Raw genomic sequence first — 26676 nt, forward strand, 5'->3', positions numbered from 1 at the left:
CTGCAAGTTCACAATTATAGGCAGCCTGGCTTCTGCTACAAAGCCATTTTTCAAGGATCATGTTTATACATAATAAATATAACCAATGTTCAGTTTTAAAGGTGAAGCGCTATAAAATTATAGTTGTAATTTGTGTAAGATTTATATTCAGTTATAAATTTTATCTCATCATATCAACCACTAGAAATGAAAAATTGTTGTCAATTTCAAGCAGCATTAATCTTATGCTTCTAATGGAAGACATCATTTCAGTTTTACTGGACTTTTATGACTAAGACATCATCCAAATTCATATAAGGGGGGTAAGAATTCCTCTTGACACAGAGTAATAACATGGTAAATGGGTTTGTGAAGATTTTTTTTGTTTTCTCCTACCTATCTCTGTAATCTCCTCCAGTACGGCAACCCTCCTCCAACAATGCTCCTCCAACTCTGGCCTCTTGTGCATCCCCCACTTCCTTCACTCCACCATTGGTGGCTGTGCCTTCAGCCGTCTAGGCCCAAAGTGCTGGAATTCCTTGCCTAAATCTCTCAGTCTCTCTATCCTCCTTTAAGACGCTCCTTAAAAGCTACCTTTTTGACCAAGCTTTTGGTCACTTATCTTCATGTTTCCTTCTTTGGCTCGGTTTCAATTTTTGTCTGATTACACTCCTGTTAAGTGCCTTGGGATGTTTTACTACATTAAAGGTGCTATATAAATGCAAGTTGTTGCTGTTCACATTTCTACTGAATATTCAAATTTTTGTGGGGATGTCCCAAAGTGCTTTACAGCGAATGAATTGCTTTTTGAATTGTAGTCACCGTTTGTGCACAGCAAGGTCCCACAAACAGCAATGAGATAAAATTACCAGGTAATCGGTTTTGGTGGTGTTGGTTGAGGGAAGAAACAAAGAGAAGGAGGTTTGCTGTGTGATCGTTAAGTATGCTACGAAATTACTGAGATTTCTGGGCAAGTAAAAGCACTCTGGGGGACGTAATGGGTGAAGGCTTATCTATGAGAATTCTCTGAGACACTGGACCAAAAAATATGTACTTGGTAAAAACCAAAGCATAACATCGGTAACTCTTTGGGTTCTGACCTTTGTAACACCTGTGTTTCTCTGAATGAATTTCATTGTTGTAAGCAATTGGGTGCAATAGTTGTAACATAACCGTTGTGGCACTGAACTAGCAAGAGAGAGATCATGAGTTCAAATCCCTGCAAACTGTGAAACTGAAATGTATAATTCTGGGCTGGCACCAGTTAAAGTGATCATGAAAGCTACTAGATTGTTTTAAAAACCTAATTGGTTTACTAATATCTTTCAGGAAGGGACCTGCCACCCCTCTCTGGTCCGGCTTGCATATGACTCCAGTCCCACATTATGTAGTTGTGATGAAATATTCCATTCATCACTGCCTGTGACTGTGGTTGGTTTCAGGTTTCCCCTCACCATTGTATTGCCTGTGACTGTGGTTGGTTTCAGGTTTCTCCTCACCATTGTATTGTATATTGGAATGTATGGAATGTGTTGTGTGTAGGGCTCCGCCCATACCTGGCCTCTATGTAAGCCAGCTCAGTCTGGCCTCATATCCAGTACTGCAGAGCTCCAGATGGAAGATACCTCTCTCCACTGCGTGTTATCTTCTAAGTTAATAAAAGCCTTGTTTTGTTCCGCTAACATCGAGTCTCGGGATTATTGAGGCACATCAATTTTATTAACATATTTTTCAACACAATGGATCAACTCCTGAAACCCGAACGTTTGGATTTGGATCAGCATGCTCCGGACGCATCAGCATGCTTCGGACACTGGTTTATGTGTATGGAATTCTTCCTGGACAATTCCGCAGCCGTCAAAGACGCTACGGACGCTGCGAGTATGAAACTCGGAATTCTGCGGAATTGGGTAAGCCACCGGGTTTACCCCCTCATCCAAGACGCCGACACGTACCTGGCCGCCTGCGACATCTTAAAGGCGCATTACCAGCAGCCTACGAATGAGGTGTATGCTAGGCATCTGCTCGCCACTCGCGCACAGCGACCTGGGGAATCGGTGGAGGAGTTCCTAGGCACCCTGAAAATGCTTGGCAAAGACTGCAAGTGCCGAGATGTAAAAGCCGCAGTGTACACCGACGAGCTTGTTCGTGATGCCTTTATCACAGGCCTCAGCTCCACTTACATCCGGCAAAGACTGCTGGAAAAAACGGGATTGGACCTGAAACAGGCTGCGGACACCGCGCGATCCCTGGATGTGGCCCAGAGAAACTCGGACGCCTACTCTTCAGCCCGCGCCGTCCACGCCGCCACGTGTGCACCAAGGGCGCCGCCATCTTGGAAGGCATCTTCCCCGCCCGGCAGCCCGACACCATCGGGGCCCCGCTCTCCCCCCAGAAGCCCTACGACAGCCGCGATGCGTCGGGGACCCAACTGCTACTTCTGCGGGCAGCCAAAGCACACCAGAAACCTGTGCCCGGCGAAAGGCACCACCTGCTTTAAGTGCGGTAAGAAGGGGCACTTCGGGAAGGTGTGCAGAGGGAACCCCGCCGGAAAACCAAAACCCGCCACCGCCGCGTGTGCGCTGTGGGAGCGGCCATCTTGGACGCCATCTTGCCCGACCTCGTGGGGTCCGCCATCTTGTGAGCAGACAGCGCGGACGCCATCTTGTCTCGATCAGGGCCCTACAGTGGCATCGGTCACAGTGGACCAGACCAGGCCCCACCCGCTATCCAAATCAATGGTGGACATCGAGGTAAACGGGTGCCGGGTTAAATGTTTAATTGACAGCGGAAGCACGGAGAGTTTTATCCACCCTGAACTGGCACAACAACTCTCCCTAAAGGTGGTCCCTACTCGGGGTACCATCTCTATGGCTGATAAAACCCAGACATCGACCATTCTGGGTTACTGCACGGTACAATTGTCCGTTAACGGGACTGTATACGATAATTTTAAAGTATTAAACATGAAGAATCTATGCGCGAGCGTGATCTTGGGCCTGGATTTCCAGTGCAACCACCAAAGCATCACGCTCAAGTACGGTGGGTCCCAGCCGCCCCTCACAGTGTGCGGCCTGGCTACCCTGAAGGTAAAGCCGCCTTCGCTATTCGCGAACCTTACCCCTAACTGCCGGCCAATAGCGACCAAAAGCAGGAGGTACAGCTGGGAGGACAGGCGGTTTATCGTGACCGAGGTAGACAGGCTCCTGAAAGAGCGCATTATTGAATGCAGCAATAGCCCGTGGCGCGCCCAAGTGGTGGTGGTAAGGGGTAGCGAGAAGAAACGGATGGTGATCGACTATAGCCAAACGATCAACAGGTACACCCAACTAGACGCCTACCCGCTACCCCGCATATCAGAAATGGTGAACCAAATCGCCCAATACCGGGTGTTCTCCACCATCGACCTCAAGTCAGCGTACCACCAGCTCCCTATCAGACCAGAGGACCGCCCGTACACCGCCTTCGAGGCGAACGGACGCCTCTACCAATTCCTCAGAGTCCCCTTTGGGGTGACGAATGGGGTCTCAGTCTTCCAGAGGGAGATGGATCGCATGGTCGATGACCACCACTTGCAGGCAACCTTCCCCTACCTCGACAACGTCACCATCTGCGGTCACAACCAGCAGGATCACGACTCGAACCTCGAGAGGTTCCTGAAAACCGCACAAAAACTCAACCTCACCTACAACGAGGACAAGTGCATTTTCAACACCACGCGCCTCTGCATACTAGGCAGCGTGGTGGAGAATGGGGAAATCGGACCAGACCCCGACCGATTGCGCCCCCTACGGGAGCTGCCCCTGCCCAACACTCCCAAAGCCCTGAAAAGGTGCCTGGGGTTATTTTCTTATTATTCCCAATGGGTCCCCAACTACTCCGACAAAGCCCGCCCCCTCTTGAAAGCATCCTCTTTTCCGCTCTCTGCTGAGGCCCACGCCGCCTTCAAAAGCATTAAGCAGGATATTGAGCGGGCCACGCTACAGGCAGTGGACGAGAACACTCCATTTCAAGTGGAAAGTGATGCGTCTGACTTTGCCTTGGCGGCCACCCTCAACCAGGCGGGGCGGCCCGTAGCTTTCTTCTCGAGGACCCTCCAAGGGCCCGAGATCAGACACTCCTCCGTGGAAAAGGAGGCCCAAGCCATCGTGGAGGCAGTGCGCCACTGGCGCCACTACCTAGCCGGCAAATGCTTCACCCTACTGACCGACCAGCGGTCGGTAGCGTTTATGTTCAATAATAAACAGAGGGGGAAGATCAAAAATGATAAGATTCTTAGGTGGCGGATCGAGCTCTCCACCTTCGAGTATGACATCATTTACCGGCCAGGGGCCCTTAACGAATCCCCAGATGCCCTCTCACGAGGGATGTGTGCCAGTGCCACCGGGGATCGGCTGCAGACCCTCCACAACGACCTCTGCCACCCAGGGGTCACGCAGCTGTTCCACTTCATAAAGTCCCGCAGCTTACCCTACTCGATTGAGGAAGTTCGGTCTCTGACCAGGAACTGCCGCACTTGCGCTGAGTGCAAGCCTCGGTTCTACCACCCTGATAGAGCCCACTTAATCAAAGCTACACGGCCCTTTGAGCGGCTCAGCTTAGATTTCAAGGGCCCCCTCCCGTCCGTCGACCGCAATGTTTACTTCCTGAACATTGTGGACGAATACTCCCGGTTCCCATTCGCCTTCCCCTGCCCAGACATGACCAGCGCCACGGTCATTAAATGCCTCAACAGCCTGTTCTGCCTGTTTGGTATGCCGAGCTACATCCACACGGATAGGGGGGCGTCCTTCATGAGTGAAGAGCTACGCCAGTACATGCTGTCCAGGGGTATCGCCACGAGCCGTACCATCAGCTACAACCCCCGGGGTAACGGTCAAGTGGAGCGAGAGAACGGGACAGTATGGAAAGCAGTCACTCTAGCTCTAAGGACCAAGGGCCTCCCTATCTCCCGCTGGCAGGAAGTCCTCTCAGATGTGCTCCATTCGATACGGTCGCTATTGTGTACTGCCACTAATGCCACGCCTCATGAACGAATGTTTAGCTTTCCCCGGAAATCCACCTCAGGCGTATCCATGTCGTCATGGCTCTCCACCCCAGGTCCGGTATTCGTGCGAAGGCATGTGAGGGGCCATAAGACGGACCCTCTCGTGGAGCCAGTGCACCTACTCCACGCCAACCCCCAATACGCGTATGTCCGGCACGCCGACGGAAGGGAGGACACCGTGTCAATAAAAGACGTCGCCCCAGCCGGTAACGACAACAACCATGGCAATAGCAGCAACAACGACCACAGCAACTCTTACCCACCCACTACTCTTTCATCACCCCCGGAAGAACATCGACCAACGGCACCCCCACCAACTACCCCTTCAACAACCCTGGCGGCACCCCCGGCAGAGACCCAGGAGGCCACCGGGGACACCCAGCCGACACCCGCGACACCACAACAGCCACGTCGGTCGCAGAGGACTACCAAACCCCCGAACAGACTAAATCTATAGAAGGGGTGAATGTGATGAAATATTCCATTCATCACTGCCTGTGACTGTGGTTGGTTTCAGGTTTCCCCTCACCATTGTATTGCCTGTGACTGTGGTTGGTTTCAGGTTTCTCCTCACCAATGTATTGTATATTGGAATGTATGGAATGTGTTGTGTGTAGGGCTCCGCCCATACCTGGCCTCTATGTAAGCCAGCTCAGTCTGGCCTCATATCCAGTACTGCAGAGCTCCAGATGGAAGATACCTCTCTCCACTGCGTGTTATCTTCTAAGTTAATAAAAGCCTTGTTTTGTTCCGCTAACATCGAGTCTCGGGATTATTGAGGCACATCAGTAGTTGACTCCTTTAACCCTCAGGGCAACTAGATGAGTGATAAATACTGCCTTTTTAGTGTCAGCCACATCCCATGAACAAATTAAAAAAAACTTCTTAGCAGTGTCAACTGTTGCTGACTGATATCTTGCAGCTAGTATTTATGCTAACAGCTGAGTTATCTGATGTATTTTCAAGTCAACAAAATTTAAAGCAGTACTTCTGCTTTGTTGATGTGTTAAAGCTTTGTACTGAGCTCTTGGTGTTAGACTTCTCATCCTAACTTCCAAGGATAACTGTAATTAAGTTCTGTGAAAGAAGTGGCTAAATCCAAAAAGTGTGAAGAAATAAATGGATATAATCTGCTTCTGAGCTAAAATTGTCTTTGGCAATGTACACAGTTCAAGGCCCCAAAGTTCTGTTGATTTGATAGGGATTAAACTGGGTGGATCTATCTGGGGATTGGAACTTGAGGATGAGAGAGAATCTACCAGTTTTACACCCCATTTAAGTTTTGCCCTGAATTTCATCGGAAGTGAGTGAGGGTGTAAGATGAACCTGCCCTAGCTAAGGTGCAATCATGCAAAAGATAGGTTTAGGCCTAGATAACACCATCACTCCTAAATTCCATAATTTCTACCTTAAGAACCACTGACCTATCTAATGCCACTATAAAACACAGATAAATTAGAAGAAGATTTTTTTAATTTGTTCATGGGACGTGGCTGACACTGAAAAGGCAGTATTTATCACTCATCTAGTTGCCCTGAGGGTTTAAGGAACCACGTAAGGCTGATGCTGAAATCTTAAAGATGAATTGCTGTATTTAATTGTACTGTTAGATAATGAATGGTAACTTTAATTTGGATTGGTATTTTGTCAAAATCTTTTGTCATTTATTTTTGAGGCCTTTAGCTTCATTTGGAAGTCTCCGTAGAGGCCAGAAATTCGGGTTGGGGGCTTCCCGTGGGTGCAAGCCCCCGACCTGCACTTACCTAGCACGCCAGTCGTTGTGCTGTGGGCCCGCGTGGGATTCTGATCCTGGGCCTGCTCCAACTGCCAGCGCGCAGTGCTTGCGTATCCCAGGGGCGCAGCTAGTTCGAAGCGTCCCCTGGGATCACGTGGGCCATGGAGAGCCAATCGTAGCAGGGAATCTCTATTCATAGATTTGACAGGAAGACCTGTCAAATCTATTAATAGAAATTGGCCCCAACACCTAACCAAAACTTCAAATAAATTTTAAAAAAAATCACATTTTTAAAATAACTATAAATTACATAAAATAACTATTTTAAACAATAATTTAAATTTTTGAAAAAATTATTACAGTTTTTAACAGGGCTAAAAATAAACTTACCTTTCTTTAAAGTATTTAAAAATAATAAACCTGTGGAAAAATTGTTTTAATTTTACTTAATTCACCACTTTGTTAAAAGCAGGCCTTGTGACTGCTTTTTAAAAGCGTAGCTGCTGGAGATTTACCCTCCCGGAGAAACCTGTAAAAAAAAACGGAAGTTCCAGGCATACACGCTGCCTCTCCGGTGTACGCGTTCGACCTGTGAACCCCTTCTTTCAAGGGAACGGAAGATCCGGTTTCCCGCGCATGCACAGTGCATGCACGAAACTGGCACTTTTGTTGGCCCTTCGCGTGAGTACCCAGCGCGTACTCACCTGTGGGGACCTGAATTTCTCGCCCATTGTTTTTTGTTTGAGAAATTTCCCCAAAATATAGTATTATGCTGCAGTATGGGTTTGCCAATGGGGATATATATATGTTGGAAGAAGAGCAAAAGACCCAGGGGCCAGGCTCCTAAGGCAGCACCACAACAGGTCCAGATCCCCCACAGATACCCAGCTACCAGAGTGTATAGACCCAAAAAATCTTATTTGAAGGAGTTATGTATAAGGAAGTTGTGGTTCACTCCAGAAGCCCTGGAGAGTTCTGCGCCATCCTTCACAGAGATCCGCAAAGTTCAAGAAATAGGACAGAAATGATTGCATCTCAAAAAGTCACTACTGCAATAAATTTCTTGGCCACCGGCGCATTTCAAAGGGGAATCAGGTGACTTCAGCCAGGTCAGTCGTTTTTCTATCCTTTCTTGCATAAAGCAAGTCATTAATGTGCTGTTTGCCAAGGCAGTTGAGTCATTACATTTGACACAGGAGCAAGGCAATTGAGTGGGTGAGCTATTAATTTTCATTGGGATCGGTGGGTTTCCACTTTGGAGCTAAAAATTGCACGAATGTACCCATACGATTGCCTACATTTATTCAGTTCCAGGGCAAATTTATGTTGTTAACAGAAAAATCATGAACATCATAACAATATTTCTGACAACAATGATAAGGATTCTGGAACTTTAGAACTGAGAAGTCAATATGAATCACCACTGTAAACTACCCTTGTGACTTTTCAAATTTTACTCAGCCCTATTCTAATACTTCTACTAAATGTCACCTCAGGGCCTGGAGTCAGAGATGTGGACAGCTGCTCTATATGTCAGTGAACCTCTTGGAGCTAAGGTGACCCTCAACTCAAGGCCATTGAGTCCTGGGATGGACCCATGACAAACTGCTTTGCTTGGCTTGGAATCTCTACAGCTTTGGCTTGCTGACTTTCTTCCACTTGTCAAGGCATCTGAAGGGACAAAGCAGAGAATACGCTGGTTCTACTGTCCTGAAAAAAGACAGATTTCACAGAGCCATCTCCTGCTCTCCCATTAGACATGTGATCAGGGTATTGGTTGTCACTGACCTGCAGGAACACATACATTAATATATTCTTAATTCTTAATATCCTTTAATCCCTGGTATAAAGTGTCCTGATTATTGTGCAAGGCCTCCAAAATGGTGCCCCAGAGATCTCAGTATCCAATAGATATTGCTGTCTCCTTTCTCGCCATTACATCACTCAAGGCCTGAACATCACCAGTCAAAGCTTACACGATAGAGGTGATGACTTGCCTCCTGTTCTGTGAGACGTAAGCAGAGATTTCTTCAGCTGCCACTCACTCTAGTTGCCACAAGAGGGCATTGGACTCTGCCACAAGCCTAGTCATCTGCTGCACATTACCAGAGAGGCTTTGCAATGTCTTCGTATGAGTTTGTTGCTCTGATTGTATCCCTCATTTCATGCAGGACCCCCAAAATCATCATCCAAATGTTTTTCAGCCAAGGGCTGACATTTCCTTAGCCTCTGCTCAGGAACTTCTTTTTCTACTTTCTCTGCCTCTTCCTCTGGCTTCCCTATGTGTTGTGCAGCATCTACTGTCCACGCCTCATCTGAGCTATCTATGTTTCCGCCCCCCCCCACCAAGTAACTTTGTCTGGGTTGATGAATGTGAAGGAGTGGGTGAATGATGGTCTGAGTGAATTTCAACTGACTGTCCCTGCTGTTGATGGCCTTGCCATTAGGTCAGTTTCTCTCTTGGCTTCTTTTCCCTCTTCCATATCCTGTAGCAAGATAAAGAGAACTGCAATGAGTCTACTATCCACTATTTCCTTACTGTTCTGGTCATATAAGGGTCTTCTCAGAGTAAGAGCGTCACAAAACAGACATTCTTTTTTGATCTTTGAACATTAGTACTTGTTTTTGCACAAACCAGGATCTCTTATGTCCCCTCCTCTTAATAGTCTCAGCTGAGTGGGATCTCAGTATCTCAACTATCTCCTCCTGCTGGAACAAATGTTTCTGTTCTTCCTCCTGTAGCTTGTCATTCCCACAAATTCCATGCAATTATTTCCTGCACGAGAGCGGAGTGGTTGTTACTTTCAGCCACGGACAGGTTTATTCGACAATTATTGGAGAATTTGCATCACTTCTCTAATAGAGTTCTCATAGAAAATGATTCTTCAAAGGGCATACATGCATTGCAGGATTCTCTAGTAACAGAATGTAATTGTCCTACAGTTCTTTTACTTCACTGCTTCATACTCTTAACTTTGTTTTTTCACTTTTAGAATTCATATTGGTCTGTTGTATGTAAACATTAAAATATAGCCTGCTGCTATCTCACTTACCTTGTGCGATCAGTAAACTGGAGGGGGTTCTTGGGAGTTAGGGAGTTGCCATTCACACGTGTGTACTTCCTTCCACATTGTCCTGGCTTCTGAGTTGGCAGGTTTCTTGCTACCCACTCCCACTGGTCCACCCCTCCCATTCCTAATTTCAATTGGAAGAATGTTTATGCCACTCTCTGAGAAGTTTGCTGCTCTCTTCTTACTTGTTCCTGATAGTTCAGAGCATTCCAGCTTTAAATCCGACAGTTACGCCCTCAGAACTGCTTCCTCCACCTCGCCACATATTTTCCAGGCTTTCCAGGTGCACTGCAACAATTGCTCATGCCTCTGCCCCACCCAGCAATATTAAAATAAGCTGTCCTGTAATTTTAGTTTTGTATGACCACATTGGGTGTCCTTTCGCTGCACTTATGCCTGATGCTTTGGTCCTGCCCCCACTCTTGGTCAAGACTCAAAATTATCTGAAATTGATTTTGAAACTTGCTAAAGGTGAAATAAATATTTGTCGCATATGTAGGTAAATACCATTATGTGCATATACCCCTTTAAACTAGATTTGATGGCCAGAAATTCCACTTGCTCCATTGGACTGGCCACCTGCACAAGGGCAAAAGTGTACAGACAATGCAGCACAAAAACCTTTCTTGTGCCAGGATCACAATTTCAGGTCTTAATTGTACATCTTCAGAAATACATAATGTGGCATTGCACAATATTAATTGATAGTTTCTTTATTAAAAAAAATTGAGACATACTTGAAGATATGAATCAAATACAAATTCTGGGGTAAAGAATATTACCCAAGGCTACTTTTCCAGAAAAATTAAGAAATCATTTATTCATAAGTAATGCCTTCAATTACTATTAATTAAAAAAATCAGTGGGGAATTGCTAGAGGAGAATGGCAGAACAAATCCTGTTGAATATCTGTATAATGAAAATGATAGGAAGGAGGCATTGCTGGATCTGGTGCTGGGGAATGAGGTGGGCCAGGTCGACCAAGTGTCTGTGGGAGAACACTTGGGTACGAGTGATCATCGTTTCATAAGATTTAGATTAGCAATGGAGAGGAGCAAGGAACAATCTAGAGTGGAACTTCTAAACTAGAATAGGACTAACTTCAATGGGATGTGAAAGGATCTAGCCAGGGTAATATGGAACCAAAGATTATAGGAAAAACTGTAACAGAACAACGGGTGATCTTTAAGGAGATGTTCCAAGTACAGGCTAGGTACATTCCAACAAGAGGGAAGGGTAAGGGAACCGAAGCAAGGGTTCCTTGGATGACGAGGGAGATTGAGAAGATGATGAAACAAATAAAAGAGGGTGTATGATGAATGTCAGGTGAATTCTTCAAGGGAGAACCAGACGAAATACAATAAGTTGAGAGGTGAAGTGAAGATTAAATTAAGATTGGTAAAGAGAGAATATGAGAGTAGAATGGCGGTTAACATAAAAGGGAACCCAAAAATCTTCTAACGGCATGTAAACAGTAAGCGGGTAGTAAGAGGCGGGGTGGGGCCTATTAGGGACAAAGAAGGTGATATATACTTAGAGGCGCAGGGCAAGACTAGAATACTCAATGAGTACTTTGTATCGGTGTTGACTAAGGAGGTGGATGATGACAAAATATCTATAGAAGTGGAAAAGGTAGAAGCAATGGAAGGGGTAAAACTTGATAGACAGGATGTATTAGAAAGACTGGGTATGCTTAGAGTGGATAAGTCACCTGGTCCAGATGGCTTGCATCCCAGGTTGCTAAGGGAATTGGGGGAGGAGATAGTGGAAGGGCTTGCCATAATTTTCCAATCTTCCCTAGATGTGGGGGAGGTGCCTGAGGATTGGAAAGTGGCAAATGTGACACCATTGTTCGAGAAAGGGTGTAATGACAATCCTAGTAACTACAGTTTAACATCAGTGGTGGGTAAAGTTTTAGAAACAATAATCAAGGAAATAATTAACGGGCACTTGGAGAGGTTTAAGCTAATTAAGGAGAGCCAACATGGATTTGTAAAAGGCAGATCGTGTTTGACTAATCTAATTGAATTTTTTTGATGAGGTTACAGGAATGATTGATGAAGGGAATACAATGGATGTTGTCTACATGGATTTTAGGAAGGCGTTTGACAAAGTACCACATAGAAGGCTGGCTAATAAAATTGAGGCTCGTGGAATAGGTGGGTCAGTGGCAGCTTGAATAAGGAATTGGCTTAAGGCCGGAAAACAGTGAGTTGTGGTAAATGGTTGTTTTTCAAACTGGAGGATGGTAGACAGTGGTGTTCCCCAAGGGTCAGTGCTGGGGCCACTGCTTTTATTGATATATAATGACCTGGATATTGGAATACAGAGCAGAATTTCTAAATTTGCCGATGACACCAAACTTGGGGGTGTGGCAAACAGTGAGGATGATACCAATTGACTGCAACAGGAAATAGAAAGGCTAGCAGAATGGGTAGACAAATGTCAGATGGAATTTAATACAGAGAAGTGTGAGGTAATGCATTTTGGCAGAAGGAACAGGGAGATGCAAACATACACTTAATGGCATAGTTTTAAAGAGTGTGCAGGGACAGTGGGACCTGGGTGTTAATGTGCATAGGTCCCTGAAGGTGGTGGAACATATTGAGAGAGTGGTTAGCAAAGTATACGGGATAAATAGAGGTATTGAGTACAAAAGCACAGAAGTTATGCTGAACCTTTATAAAGCGCTGGTTAGGCCAAAACTGGAGTATTACATCTAGTTCTGGTCACCACAGTTTAGGAAGGATGTGAAGGCACTTGAGAGGGTGCAGAGGAGATTTACCAGAATGGTTCCGGGGATGGGGGATCTTAGCTACAAGGACAGGTTGCAGAAGCTGGATTTGTTTTCATTAGAGCAAAGGAGGTTGAGGGGTGATTTGATAGGTGTACAAGATTATGACAGGTTTGGATAGGCTAGATGGGGAAAGGTTGTTCCCACTAGTAGATGGTACAAGGTCTAGGGGACACAGATTTAAGGTTTTGGGCAAGAGAATCGGGGGGGAGGTGAGGAAAACTTTTTTACGCAGCGAGTGGAGAGGGCCTGGAACTTGCTGTCGACGGAAGTGGAGGCACTCGATGTTTTCATGGGGAGACTGGATAGGCACTTGAGGGAAATAAACTTGAGGATTGGGAGCAGTTTAGGATTCAACAAAGGAGGACAAAGGGATTAATTAAGAAGGGGAAAATAGAATATGAGAGTAAGCTTGCAGGGAACATAAAAACTGACTGTAAAAGCTTTTATAGATATGTGAAGAGAAAAAGATTGGTGAAGTCAAGCGTAGGTCCCTTGCAGTCAGAATCAGGGGAATTTATAAGGGGAACAAAGAAATGGCAGACCAATTAATTACATATTTTGGTTCTGTCTTCACAAAGGAGGACACAAATAACCTTCCAGAGATGTCGGGGAACATAGGGTCTGATGAAAGGGAGGAACTGAAAGAAATCAGTATCTGTAGGGAAATGGTTTTAGGGAAATGGATGGGATTGAAGGCCGATAAATCCCCAGGGCCTGATAATCTATATCCTAGGGTATTTAAGGAAGTGGACCTAGAAATAATAGATGCATTGCTGATCATCTTCCAACATTCGATGGAATCTGGAAGAGTACCCATGGATTGGAGGGTAGCTAATGTTACCCCACTATTCAAGAAAGGTAGTAGAGAGAAAACGGGGAATTACAGACCGGTAAGCCTGTGGGGAAAATGCTAGAGTCCATTATAAAAGATGTAATAGCACAGCATTTGGAAAACAGTGACAGAATCGGACAAAGTCAACATGGGTTTACAAAAGGTAAATCGTGCTTGACTAATCTACTGGAATTTTTTGAGGACGTAACTGGTAAAATAGATAAGGGCGAACCAGTGGATGTGGTGTACTTGGACTTTTAAAAGGCTTTCGATAAGGTCCCACATAAGAGATTAGCATGTAAAGTTAAGGCACATGGGATTGGGGGCAAGGCATTGACTTGGATAGAGAACTGGTTGGCAGACAGAAAGCAAAGAGTTGGAATAAATGGGTCTTTTTCCGCATGGCAGGCAGTGGCTAGTGGGGTACCGCAGGGATTGGTCCTTGGACCACAGCTATTCACAATATACATTAATGATCTAGACAAGGGAACTAGATGTAATATCTCCAAGTTTGCAGATGACACAAAGCTGGGTGGTCGTGTGTGCGATGAGGAGGATGCCGAGAAACTCCAGGATGATTTGGACAGGTTGGGTGATTGGGCAGAAGCATGGCAGATGCAATATAACGTGGATAAATGTGAGGTTATCCACTCTGGTGTCAAAAACAGGAAGGCAGATTATTATCTGAATGGCAATAGATTGGGAGAAGGGGAAGTACAACGAGACCTGGGTGTCCTTGTGCACCAGTCGCTGAAGGTAAGCATGCAGGTGCAGCAGGCGGTTAAGAAGGCAAATGGTATGTTGGCCTTCGTAGCGAGAGGGTTCGAGTACAGGAACAAGGATGTCTTGCTGCAGTTGTACAGGGCCTTGGTGAGGCCACATCTTGAGTATTGTGTGCAGTTTTGGTCACCTTATCTGTGGAAGGATGTTCTTGCCATGGAAGGAGTTCGGCGAAGATTCACCAGGCTGATGCCTGGGATGGCAGGAATGACATATGAGGAGAGATTGGGTCGACTGGGCTTATACTCGCTGGAGTTTAGAAGAATGAGAGGGGATCTCATTAAAACTTATAAAATTCTGACAGGACTGGACAGACTAGGTGCAGGAAGGATGTTCCCAATGGTCGGGGAGTCCAGAACCAGGGGTCACAGTCTAAGGATAAGGGGTAAGGACAGAAATGAGGAGGAATTTCTTCACCCAGAAAGTGGTGAACCTGTGGAATTCTCTACCACAGAAGGCAGTAGAGGCCAATTCATTAAATATATTCAAGGCTAAAGGGATCAAGGGATATGGGGAGAAAGCAGGGACAGGGTACTGAATTTGGATGATCAGCCATGATCGCATTGAATGGCGGAGCAGGCTCGAGGGGGCGACTGGCCTACGCCTGCTCCTATCTTCTATGTTTCTATATTTCTATGTTTCAATATGTCCTGCCACCTTCAGAGACCTATGCACATTAACTCCCAGGTCCCTACACACTCTTTAAAACTGTGCCATTAATTGTATATTGCCTCTCCCTGTTACTTCTGCCAAAATGCATCACCTCACACTTCTCTGTATTAAATTCCATTTGCTACTTGTCTGCCCATTCTGCTAGCCTTTTTATGTCCTGCTGCAGTCGATTGATATCATCATCACTGTTTGCCACACCCCCAAGTTTGGTGGCATCGGCAAATTTAGAAATTCTACTCTGTATTCCAATATCCAGGTCATTTATATATATCAAAAAAAGCAGTGGTCCCAGCACTGATCCTTGGGGAACACCACTGTCTACCATCCTCCAGTCTGAAAAGCAGCCATTATTACAACTCGCTGTTTTCTGTCCATAAGCCAATTCCTTATCCAAGCTGCCACTGACCCACCTATTCCATGAGCCTCAAGTTTGTTAGCCAGCCTTCCACGTGGTACTTTGTCAAATGCCTTCCGAAAATCCATGTAGCCAACATCCATTGCATTCACTTCATCAATCGTCTCTGTTACTTCATCAAAAAATTCAATTAGATAAGTCAAAGACGATCTGCCTTTTAAAAATCCATGTTGGCTCTCCTTAGCTTAAACCTCTCCAAGTGCCAGATTTTTATTGGGCTGTGAGGCGGGCTATCAGGCGTGCGGGTGCCAAAAATCCCGAATTCGGGGGTCCCCACACCATCCCGCCAAAAAACCCGCCTCCACGTAAGTTTCAAGGGAGGCGGGCACCCGCCCCGCACTGGGACCTACCGACCTGAGACGGTGAGGGATTAGTGCCAATTAACTGCCTGTTAACAGGCAGTTTTTAGCCTAATCCCTATTTTGAGGGGTGTCTGTGGGATTCCCGATGGCTCCAAACCACGCCAGGTTAGAGCAGGCGGGCCGTCGGGTTGAAGGACTTGGAGGGGTCGCGATGTCGGTGTTCAAGTGAGTGATGGGTGCATGAGTGCTTGGTGTGTTTGGTGTGTCTAAAGTGTGTAAAGATGTTTAAATTACCTGTACTTACCTTTACAGCCTTCCTTCCTCTGGGCTTTGGGAGTCAGTCACTCAGCCGGCACGGAAAGCAGAATGGCCACGATCTGTCAAAAGTGACAGCCTTCAGCTTTCAATGCCGGTGTGAGTTCTAACTGAGTCTGCGTAGAAGGACTCAGGTTAGAAGTCAGACTGTCAGTGTTTGACAGCTTCAAACAGCTGTGAAACACTGATATTTCATCTGTCAAAAACTCTTGACAGATGAAATTTCAGTCTGTGACGTCACCTGTTGCCGGGTCGCCCTTAATTGGCCTGCTGAGCCCGCTGGGCGGGCTCAACAAGGTCAATCAAGGGAAAATCGCGTCGATTGGCCGGACGTCGATGGAGGCGGGACTAAAACCCGAAAGTTGTAGTCCCACCTCCTTCCCGACAGCTTCATGAAAATCCAGCCCCAAGTGTCCGTTAATTTTTACCTTGATTATTGTTTCTAAAACTTTACCCACCACTGATGTTAAACGACCAGCCTGTAGTTACTAGGATTGTCATTACACCCTTTCTTGAATAATGGTGTCACATTTGCCACTTTCCAATCCTCTGGCACCTCCCCCGCATCTAGGAAACATTGGAAAATAATGGCAAGCCCTTTTGCTATCTCCTCCCCCAATTCCCTTAGCAACCTGGGATGCAAGCCATCTGGACTAGGTGATTTGTCCACTCTAAGCATACACAGCCTTTCTAATACATCCTGTCTATCAAGTTTCACCCCTTCCATTGCTTCTACCTTTTCCACTTCTACCGATATTTTGTCACCAGCCACCTCCTTAGTAAACACCGATACAAAGTACTCATTGAGTATTCTAGCCTTGTCCTGCGTCTCGATGCATATATCACCTTCTTTGTCTCTAATAGTCCCCCACCCCGCCTCTTACTACCCGCTTACTGTTTACATGTGCCATTAGGAGCATATCTAGGACACCCACTTGCTGAAGGATGCTGCATACTTTGACAGAAATGGGTCAGGTGCATATTAGGGCTTCCCTTCAGAAAACGACCACCTGTGTCCCCTTGCAACTTTATCAAAAGAAAAGAAAAATTATTTTCTCTTCAGAAGTCCAGGCCGTGAACCAGGTCATCCCCACTGCCATCATTTGGTGGATCAATATGCCTGGTCTCGCCCCTTGCTGACTCAGAAGCTGGGTGCCCCCACGCCTGCCCTGGCCCCTTCTCCTCCTGATGATCGTGTTTGGGATTGGTGGATTAGCTTCCACAAAAGATGGCCAATCACATTCATGTGTCACATACAATTGATCCAGCTCACAGGCCCTGGTCTCCTCACTTTCTCCAGGGCTTGTACAGTCCCAGCATCAACTACCTCTCCCAGCCCAGTAAACTCACCAACCTCAGCCTCCTTAAAAAAAAAAATCAGCTGAGTGAAAGCTAATAACTTTAAAATCTAATGGCTTCTAAAGTCTACATGAAAGAGCTTGATTCAGTGGGGAGCTGTGGCTTGCATATCACAGGGCAAAATGATAAAAGGCTGTTAGAAGTAACACATTAGTAATTATATTTTTTTCTTGCAAGGGAAAAAATTATGATTGCCATCGGGGCTACTTTTCCAGAAAAATTAAGAAAGCATTTATTCATAATTTATGCCCTCAATTACTATTAATAAAAAAAATCAATGGGGAATTGCCTGAGGAGATTACAGATAACATTTCATTAACTTTTGCTTTTTGTCCCATTTACTCTCATATTAATATAGATATATGCAGATAAGCAGTGAAATAGCATAAATATATAGAGCACAATGCATACTATATATTGAATATATATTTAAAATGCCCATGAGCATTGCCATAGATCTACTAGTTATTGCTTAAACTTCATTAAAAACAAAAGAATTCTGGAAATGTACAGCAAGTTGGTCAGCACCTGAAAGAGAAAAATGGGTTAATATTTGAGGTGTGACCCTTCATCAAAATAGCACTGAAACATTAACCTACCTTCCTCTTTTATGCGCACTACCAGCATTTTCTGCTTTTACTTCAGATCTCCAGCACTTGTGTTTTCTTCCTTTAATCTCCTTTTACATCTGTGCTTTATACCTTAGTGTACCTGAACTTTTTCTGAACCTGAAAACTTTGAAATACACTACTTAGGTCCAGGAGTGGTGTTTACCTTGTGGTGGCCCTCAATCACACTGTCCCTCACTCTCTCACCCATTTGCGCTCCCACTCACTCTCCATGATTCACTCCCTTCAATCCTTCTCGCTCACTTGGTAGCTCACCTCTTTTACTCTCATATTCACTTGCTCTCACACTCATTTTCTCTCTCACTCTCATATTTGCTCACTCACACGCAAGCTCACACACTCACTCTTGCACTCTCTACCTCACTCAATCAGTAATTCACCCCCTTTACCCATGGGGGGAAAGGGAACTGTGCCCTCATCCCAGGATGAGAGAGCATTGTACACTGACTTCAGTGTGCGAGGATATTGCACTCCTTTTCATTTTCTCTCTCTCTCTCTAGCTTGACCTCTCTCACTGTCTTGATTCCACTCTTTCCTTGCCCTTTATTCTACGGGAGCCCAGAGACAGACCCTTACATGCACTAGCAGCTCTGTGTCAGCAGCCCTAAACTGAAAGCCAGAATCAGTGACTAGGGTACGTCCTGTACCAGAGGCAAATATATATATTTTTAAAAACAATATAAATTCAATATAATATGGCAACAAACCAGTAGTAAAATTAAATAACCCTCCTGATTGTGCTCGATGCTATAGTGCACCTCAATGTGCCCCATGGAGCATAAGTGTCATTTCACTGGATCTGCTTGGGACCCTGGACTGGCTCAAAGCCCAGTGCAATTGCACGGGTTGCATGGCCCTAATGCTGTTCTTGTATTTCATCAGATATCAGACCTGAAAATTCCAACTATTTAGAACTCAGCTGTCAAACCTTCCATACTTATTCATGTTTTCATGTAGTACCAAAGTACCCAGAAATAATTTACCTAGTTTATATGGTTGCCCCATAGTAGTTGACAAAGCATCGACAGACGGAGCTATTATTCCCTTCCTACTAGTTTTACATTATTTCTGTAAACCTTTAACCGTGTTGTTGTTTTAACATAGTTCTAATGCATCTAGTTCTGTTATTTTCTATGTTTGATTTTTTTTTATCATCATCATCTTAGTTCTGATTCTACCTTTTCTCCTGTCATATATTGCCCCAAATTATAAATGTGAATGGCAAATGGAGCATGTTATAAACATTATCAAAAAAATCAGCTTTAATAGAAGTTAATCGTTTACCTGGACAGGAGATGGTGCAAGTAGTTTTCTGAATGTTCTGTCCATCACAGGATAATCCTCCATTCTGAGGGCTGGGGCTGGTACAGGTGCGTGTCCTTTTCTGCCATCCTCTACCACAGGTAGTGCTACAGGACCACCACTCTGTCCAAGTAGACCAGCCACCATTTACTGTTCAAAAGGGGTAATCAATAAATACTGCAAATAACCACTTAAGTCATCAACGATCAATATAATAAATTAAGAATTTTCTACTATTTGGGATAAATATCTACACAATAATAGAATTAAGAAAACACTGCTGATGTGATTAAGTAAGTGCCAATGTGCACTGGCTCTTTTAAGAATTTTGACTTACAAAATAGCTTTGGTTGTTAAATTAGTTTAGCAGATGCACAGGAAAAGAATGTTCATTTCCATTTTCATGCTTCAATGGAAAACAATTTTATTTTGCTGAAGGATATGACAGTCAACATAAAACAGCAGTAATCCATGCACTGTGTAGCAAATTAACTTTCTAATATACCTGAAAGAAATTAAATTGTTAAACCAATTCACCAGTCACATTGGCCGGAAGTTTATCATGGAGGTGGGTAGGGAGCGGGGGCCGACCGTAATGCAGTCCTAGGAGAACAAATTTAATGGCAGGGCCTGATTAACATTTTTATTCTGTTTCTTGCCCGCAGCCAGCCAGATGAAGAGGCTGGCTGGCTGTTAGGCAGATAGGCCTGCGAGGTCAGGGGCTGCAGATCGCGGTGAAGTTGGGGGCTGGAGGTTTGTCAGCGAGGTCGGGGGATGAAGATCGTTGACAAGGTCAGGGGCTAGACATTGGAGAGAGGGGTCGGGGGTTGCAGATCATCCTCAAGGTCAGGGGCAGCAGATTGTCGAAGAGGTGGAGGGATGGAGGTTGGGGGGGTGGGGGGTTGGGGGCCGGACATCGGAAGGCCGGAGTGTGGGTTCAGAAGGCCAGCGGGGGATTGGAGATTAGAGGCCTCATGGGGGGGTCGGAGGCCTCGGGGCGGGGGGCGCGGTAGGTGGGGGAAAGAGATCGGGGGAAATCGGAAGGGTGTCCGATCACGGGGGGTTGGAAGGCAGGAACGCTGGATCCAGCAGGTAAGTGGAGAGGCACTTACCTCTTGGATCCAGCATTCCTCGTCTTCATTTAGTTGCCAGGTTCCCCGAGGCCTGGGAAACTGGCTGCCCAGAGTTAAATTTAAAATGGTGCTTCAAAATGAGGCACGCAGCCTCATTATAATATTTGAAGTGCTAACCCGTCTCCTGCGAGCGGATTGGTTGCCCGCCCCCCATCCCGCCTCCATTAAAACCGGAACTGGGTGGGTTGGAGGCTGGTTGGGGTCAGGATTCCGATTTTTAAAACTTTAACCTCCCACCCGACCCCAACCCACCCATTTTTTGGGGTTAAAATTCCCCCATTATGTCCTGATTTTTGAAGACCTCAAAATGCATAAATATTCATTATCTCATATCCATGCCAGATAGATGTGACAAAGACCAGAAAGTTCAAAGTGTAAAAGATATTTTTTTTTAAATGGGCAGGCGGACTTGCACTTATATAGCACCTCATCACATCCTTAGGACATCTCAAAGTGCTTCTCATCCAATGAAATAGCTGTTGAAGTATAATAACTATTAATATTGGCCCGGAACTTGCAGTCCTGATGACAGCGAACTGACAGCGTTCGCTGCCATTTCGCCGATGAAACTGACCACAACTTCAGGATTTGGCGCATGCAAAACCTAACGCAGAAATCCTGAAGTTGTGGTCTGTCATTCACTGCTCCTCCACAGGCTGTGCTGTGTACCTGCACCCACCCCCGACACCCCCCCACCCCCGACACCCCCCCCACCCCCCACACCCCGCCCGCCCCCCGAGCCAGCAGTCAGTGTAATCTGTCAAATCTTGGAAACTGATAAATTTTGGTTCTCCTGCTGTAATATCGCTGTTAAATACCCCGTTAAACATTAGACCCTTTTCGATTAGGTATCACTGAGGTTTTAACAGCGTATTGACTGCTAAACAAAGGTTATATTCTTGAAAACCTAATTTTTATTTTGTGGATTGTCAATTTTATCCATTTTAATAAAAATTAACATTTTTAAGAAACTTTAAAAAATGCTTAAACTAAAAAAAAAGTTTGTCCATCTGTATTTCAGGTTTACCTTTTCCCTATGTGAGGGCCCCCGTCTTTGTTTTGCTCTCTCTAACATTTAAAAAAAGTTAGAATCAAAGGAGCTTTCCCACTTCCTGGTTCGCTGTCTGTGAGAATTGTGCATTGTGATTGGCTGCTTCGACAGCTTGTTGCTGTCAAGGCAGCTCACGTTAGGGATTCCTCATTAACCTGCGTTGATTTCAATTATGCATTGGAGAAGCCGAACTTCTCGCCACAGAACTTGCGAGACCTTTGTGCGAAGCTTACTTCGGAGCCAGCGCCAAACGCCTTTGCTTCGCCGCTGACCGCAAATTACGGGCCATTATGTAATTATATAGACTCGGTGTTGTAATGCTTCCTTATTACAAAGGCAACAAAGTGTTGAAGATAAATATTTCCTGCTTTGCAGAGTAATGTTAAAAAGATATATTTAATAAATTACATCTTTAGGAAGAGCTGAAAACAAACTTAACATAATGTACCACAATGTATTTCCTGGTTAGATTAATTGTAGCATTACTTATATCCTCCTGTTTTAATTGCATTTTGCATAATATTATGATGTATTAGGATAATCCTAATACTCTACTGATGATTTATTTTAAACAAATACTGAAAATGTGATACATTTTTCTTCTAATGACCTTATTCTACAATTTGCCCTATACATAGGCAGAGTCGAAAAGGTAGGTAGCAGAGTTTTGCCTATTTTATTGTTGGGGCTTCTTTGATATTACTGGCACACTCTGCACGAAATGTTCATTCTCAGTCATATCAAGGCAAGTACAAAATGAGCACCAGCTGGTGAAATGTCTGATGCTATAGTTCATTAATATCATATTGACTGCTAAACAGCATTTGAAAAGCCGCATTCAGGGAGTGAATTAACAGTTTTTCAAACACTCAGGAAAAAACATGTTCTATTTGTAAGTAGTAAAATACATTATTCCCCAAAGCATGAAGCACTAAAAAACAACTGTGAGGTGAATAAATACTGACACAGAAGGCCAAGGCATTTATTTAGTGCTGAAAGACTTTAATGGGAAATACAAATGAAGCACACAGAAATCTCATCACATGCCACTGCTTGATTTACCAATCAGGAATGTGAATGTGAGATTATAAAAGTGAGTCAACCATATTTTCTGTTGTTATTTCGGATTTCCAACATCTGCAGTATTTTGCTATCCAACCATATCCTTTCCTTGTTTATCCATTCATTAGTTTATGCATGCCATAAAGTTTTCTTACTTTGTTGGTTAACTTATGCTTCAAGACGTAACAGACTTGGTTAATAAAATCATGTTGGACACCAATAAGACTCTTCAGCTCTGTTGTCAGCTGTGGCTCAGGGGGTAGCACTCTTGCCTCTGAGTCAGAAAGTTGGGGGTTCAAGTCCTGCTCTGGAGACTTGAGAACCAAAATCTAGGCTGACACCCCCAGTGCACTATTAAGGGAGTGCTGCATTGTCAGGGGTGCCGTCTTTCAGGTGGGATGTTAAATCGAGACCCCATCTGCCCTCTCAGAGATGCCATGGCACTGTTTTGAAGATGAGCAGGGGAGTTCTCCCTGCTGTCAAGGCCAGTATTTATCACTCAACATCATTAAAACAGATTATTTGGTCATTATCACATTGCTGTTTGTGGGAGTTTGCTGTGCGCAAATTGGCTGCCATGTTTCCTACATTACAACCGTGACTACACTTCAAAAGTACTTCAATGGATGTAAAGTGCTTTGGGATGTTCTCCGGTCGTGAAAGGCGCTATATAAATGCAAGTTCTTTCTTTTATTCTTTCTTGCATGTGATCACTTCAAGTCAATGTCTAGAATATAGTTAGCCTGCAGAATTTGAAATGGAGATGATAGTTTCTCATAGAAAATCATGCAACTTGAAATCTCAGACCGAGTATGTGAAGTTTCTGCCTCCCACATTGGGCTGAGAACCACAAATGCTCAGTTTTCAGTCTCTTGGTGTTCTGCAGCTATTCTGTCCAAGATCTCAGAGCACATTACCAACAGAGTAGTTTTTTAATAGAAGCCCATCCTGAAATGTAAATTCTCCTGCCATGGCCTAATATGGAATCAGTCTGCCACCAGCTTTAATTTTTTTTCAGCCATCCTTTTATTCCTTGACCAGCTTACAGATCTGATCTTCTTGAAGCATATTTTTTTTATTTTCTATAACTGACTGGATGTAGCTTAACTGCTTTGTAAAATTACAGTCACAAATGGTTGGAAGTTGCAATGTGTTCCTGTGCCCCTGATGTTGGAGCTTGTGACAGGACAACTGCTGATAGCAGGTTTTTGCTGGTATATGTGAAATTATATATAAAAATCTCATGAAGCATAGGCAAAACCACTGTATTCTACAAGGCAATTCGTCAATATTTTTATGGCCTAGAAAAGTTTATAATCCATCGCAATATGGAAAGATTTTCTGATAAGGTATTCATGAGATCTTCCACATCCACCAGAAATAGAAAGATCATTTTCTATCTAAGCCTGAAGCAATTTTAAATCTTTCAAATCACTTTATCTAGCTGCCTTAGTAAAATCAAATTGATCTGGTGGATTTGTGTGGAAAAAAGGCCATTTTGCTTTCCATTCAATTCGATTATCCCAATTAGCAAGCCATCTTCTGTTTATTAATCCTTTTTTCCTATCTGGTCTCTGGCACTTGTTTTTCAGTTTTGCACATTTTCTGGATGTATCTTTTAACAATGAACAGCTGCTGCCATCATAATGGATAATGGGTCAAAATGGACTCAAACTCAAGAGCATAACAAAAACTGAGCTTTATTTACTATTCAAATTTGTCCTAGCCTCCTGGTATTGATCACAGTTAAATTCAACAATAGTTACCATCAGAACTGTCATTGCAGAAGAAATGCAAGAAGTCACACAACACCAGGTTATAGTCCAACAGCTTTATTTGAAATCACAAGCTTTCGGAGCGCTGCTCCTTCGTCAGGTGAAGTGGAGAAATGCATAAAGACACAGCTTATATAGTCAGAGAATAATGTCAGATGTTTACAGTTAATCTTGCCAACTGCCATTTATCACACCTCGGCAGAGAGATAATCACAGCAATCAAAGGTGTGAATGGTGTCCAAACAGGTCAGGCAGGAAAACATTACATCAAAGAACAATGAGGTGGGGTCACAAGGGGTCAAATATTGCAGATGCTGGGGTCTGTATGAAAAACAAAAAAACAGATAAAAAACATTTTTTTTTTTTTTTTGGCTGGAAATCACAGCAGGTCCGGCCGCATCTGTGTAGAGAGAACAAGCCAATGCCGACTCAAGTCTGGATGACCCTGCGTCAGGTGGGGTTACATGTAGCGTGACATGAGCCCAAGATCTCGGTTGAGGCCGTCCTCATGGGTGCGGAACTTGGCTATCAGTTTCTGCTCGACGATTTTGCGTTGTCGTGTGTCTCGAAGGCCGCCTTGGAGAATGCTTACCCGAAGATCGGAGGCTGAATGTCCTTGACTGCTGAAGTGTTCCCCGACTGGGAGGGAACACTCAAATCAAATCAAATCAAATCAACTTTTATTGTCATTGTTAGTGCACAAGTGCAGTACAACGAAATGTAGGCTTACGGCTCCCGAGAGTGTCCATTTGGATTAAGACATTTAAACATTCAACATACATTTGGCTTGTAGTATATTAACATAAATATGACTATAATAAAGTGCATTGGCAGATGTGCAGGCTTTAGAGTTTATTTGTGGAGTTCAGTAGGATGACAGCCCTGGGAAAGAAGCTGTTCCTAAATCCTAAATCCTGCCTGGTGATTGTTGCGCGGTGTCTGTTCATCCGTTGTCGCAGTGTCTGCATGGTCTCGCCGATGTACCATGCTCCGGGGCATCCTTTCCTGCAACGTATGAGGTAGACAACGTTGGCTGAGTCACATGAGTATGTACCATGTACCTGGTGGGTGGTGTCCTCACGTGTGATGATGGTATCTGTGTTGATGATCTGGCATGTCTTGCAGAGGTTGCTGTGGCAGGGTTGTGTGGTGTCGTGGTTGCTGTTCTCCTGAAAGCTGGGTAATTTGCTGCGAACGATGGTCTGTTTGAGGTTAGGCGGCTGTTTGAAAGCGAGTAGTGGAGGCGGGGGATGGACTTAGCGAGGTGTTCGTCGCCATCGATGACATGTTGAAGGCTCCAGCTTCCACCCTAACCACGTTAAAGAAGCCATCCCCTATGGACAAGCCCTGCGAATACACAGGATCTGCTCAGACGAGGAGGAACGCGATGGACACCTACAGACACTGAAAGACGCCCTTGTAAGAATGGGATATGATGCTCGACTCGTCGATCGACAGTTCCGACGGGTCACAGCGAAAAATCGCACCGACATCCTCAGAAGACAAACACGGGACATAACCAACAGAGTACCCTTTGTCATCCAGTACTTCCCCGGAGTGGAGAAACTACGCCATGTTCTTCGCAGCCTTCAACATGTCATCGATGACAACGAACACCTCACTAAGGCCATCCCCACGCCTCCACTACTCGCTTTCAAACAGCCGCCTAACCTCAAACAGACCATCGTTCGCAGCAAATTACCCAGCTTTCAGGAGAACAGTGACCACGACAACACACAACCCTGCCACAGCAACCTCTGCAAGACATGCCAGATCATCAACACAGATACCATCACCACACGTGAGGACACCACCCACCAGGTACATGGTACATACTCATGTGACTCGGCCAACGTTGTCTACCTCATACGTTGCAGGAAAGGATGCCCCGGAGCATGGTACATCGGCAAGACCATGCAGACACTGCGACAACGGATGAAGGAAACCGCGCAACAATCACCAGGCAGGAGTGTTCCCTCCCAGTCGGGGAACACTTCAGCAGTCAAGGACATTCAGCCTCCGATCTTCGGGTAAGCATGCTCCAAGGAGGCCTTCGAGACACACGACAACGCAAAATCGTCGAGCAGAAACTGATAGCCAAGTTCCGCACCCATGAAGACGGCCTCAACCAAGATCTTGGGCTCATGTCACGCTACATGTAACCCCACCTGACGCAGGGTCATCCAGACTTGAGTTGACATTGGCTTGTTCTCTCTACACAGATGCGGCCGGACCTGCTGTGATTTCCAGCCAAAAAAAAAAAAAAAATGCGACCCCTTGTGACCCCACCTCATTGTTCTTTGATGTAATGTTTTCCTGACTGACCTGTTTGGACACCATTCACACCTTTGATTGCTGTGATTATCTCTCTGCCGAGGTGTGATAAATGGCAGTTGGCAAGATTACCTGTAAACATCTGA

At 44.9% G+C, this 26676-nt stretch overlaps 1 protein-coding gene across 1 annotated transcript in view; it reads right to left on the reverse strand.

The window, feature by feature from the left end:
- unc5a (unc-5 netrin receptor A) overlaps nucleotides 1-26676 on the reverse strand; it is a 389186-nt gene that overhangs the window by 248565 nt on the left and 113945 nt on the right. Inside the window, exon 6 of the mRNA XM_085996169.1 lies at nucleotides 19218-19385. Coding sequence (XP_085852295.1) covers nucleotides 19218-19385 — 168 coding nt within the window. The remainder of the gene's footprint in view (nucleotides 1-19217; nucleotides 19386-26676) is intronic.

Source organism: Somniosus microcephalus, chromosome 8 (genome assembly GCF_052327205.1).
Source record: "Somniosus microcephalus isolate GS21.2 chromosome 8, FLI_Smic_1.0, whole genome shotgun sequence".
Lineage (NCBI taxonomy): Eukaryota > Metazoa > Chordata > Chondrichthyes > Squaliformes > Somniosidae > Somniosus > Somniosus microcephalus.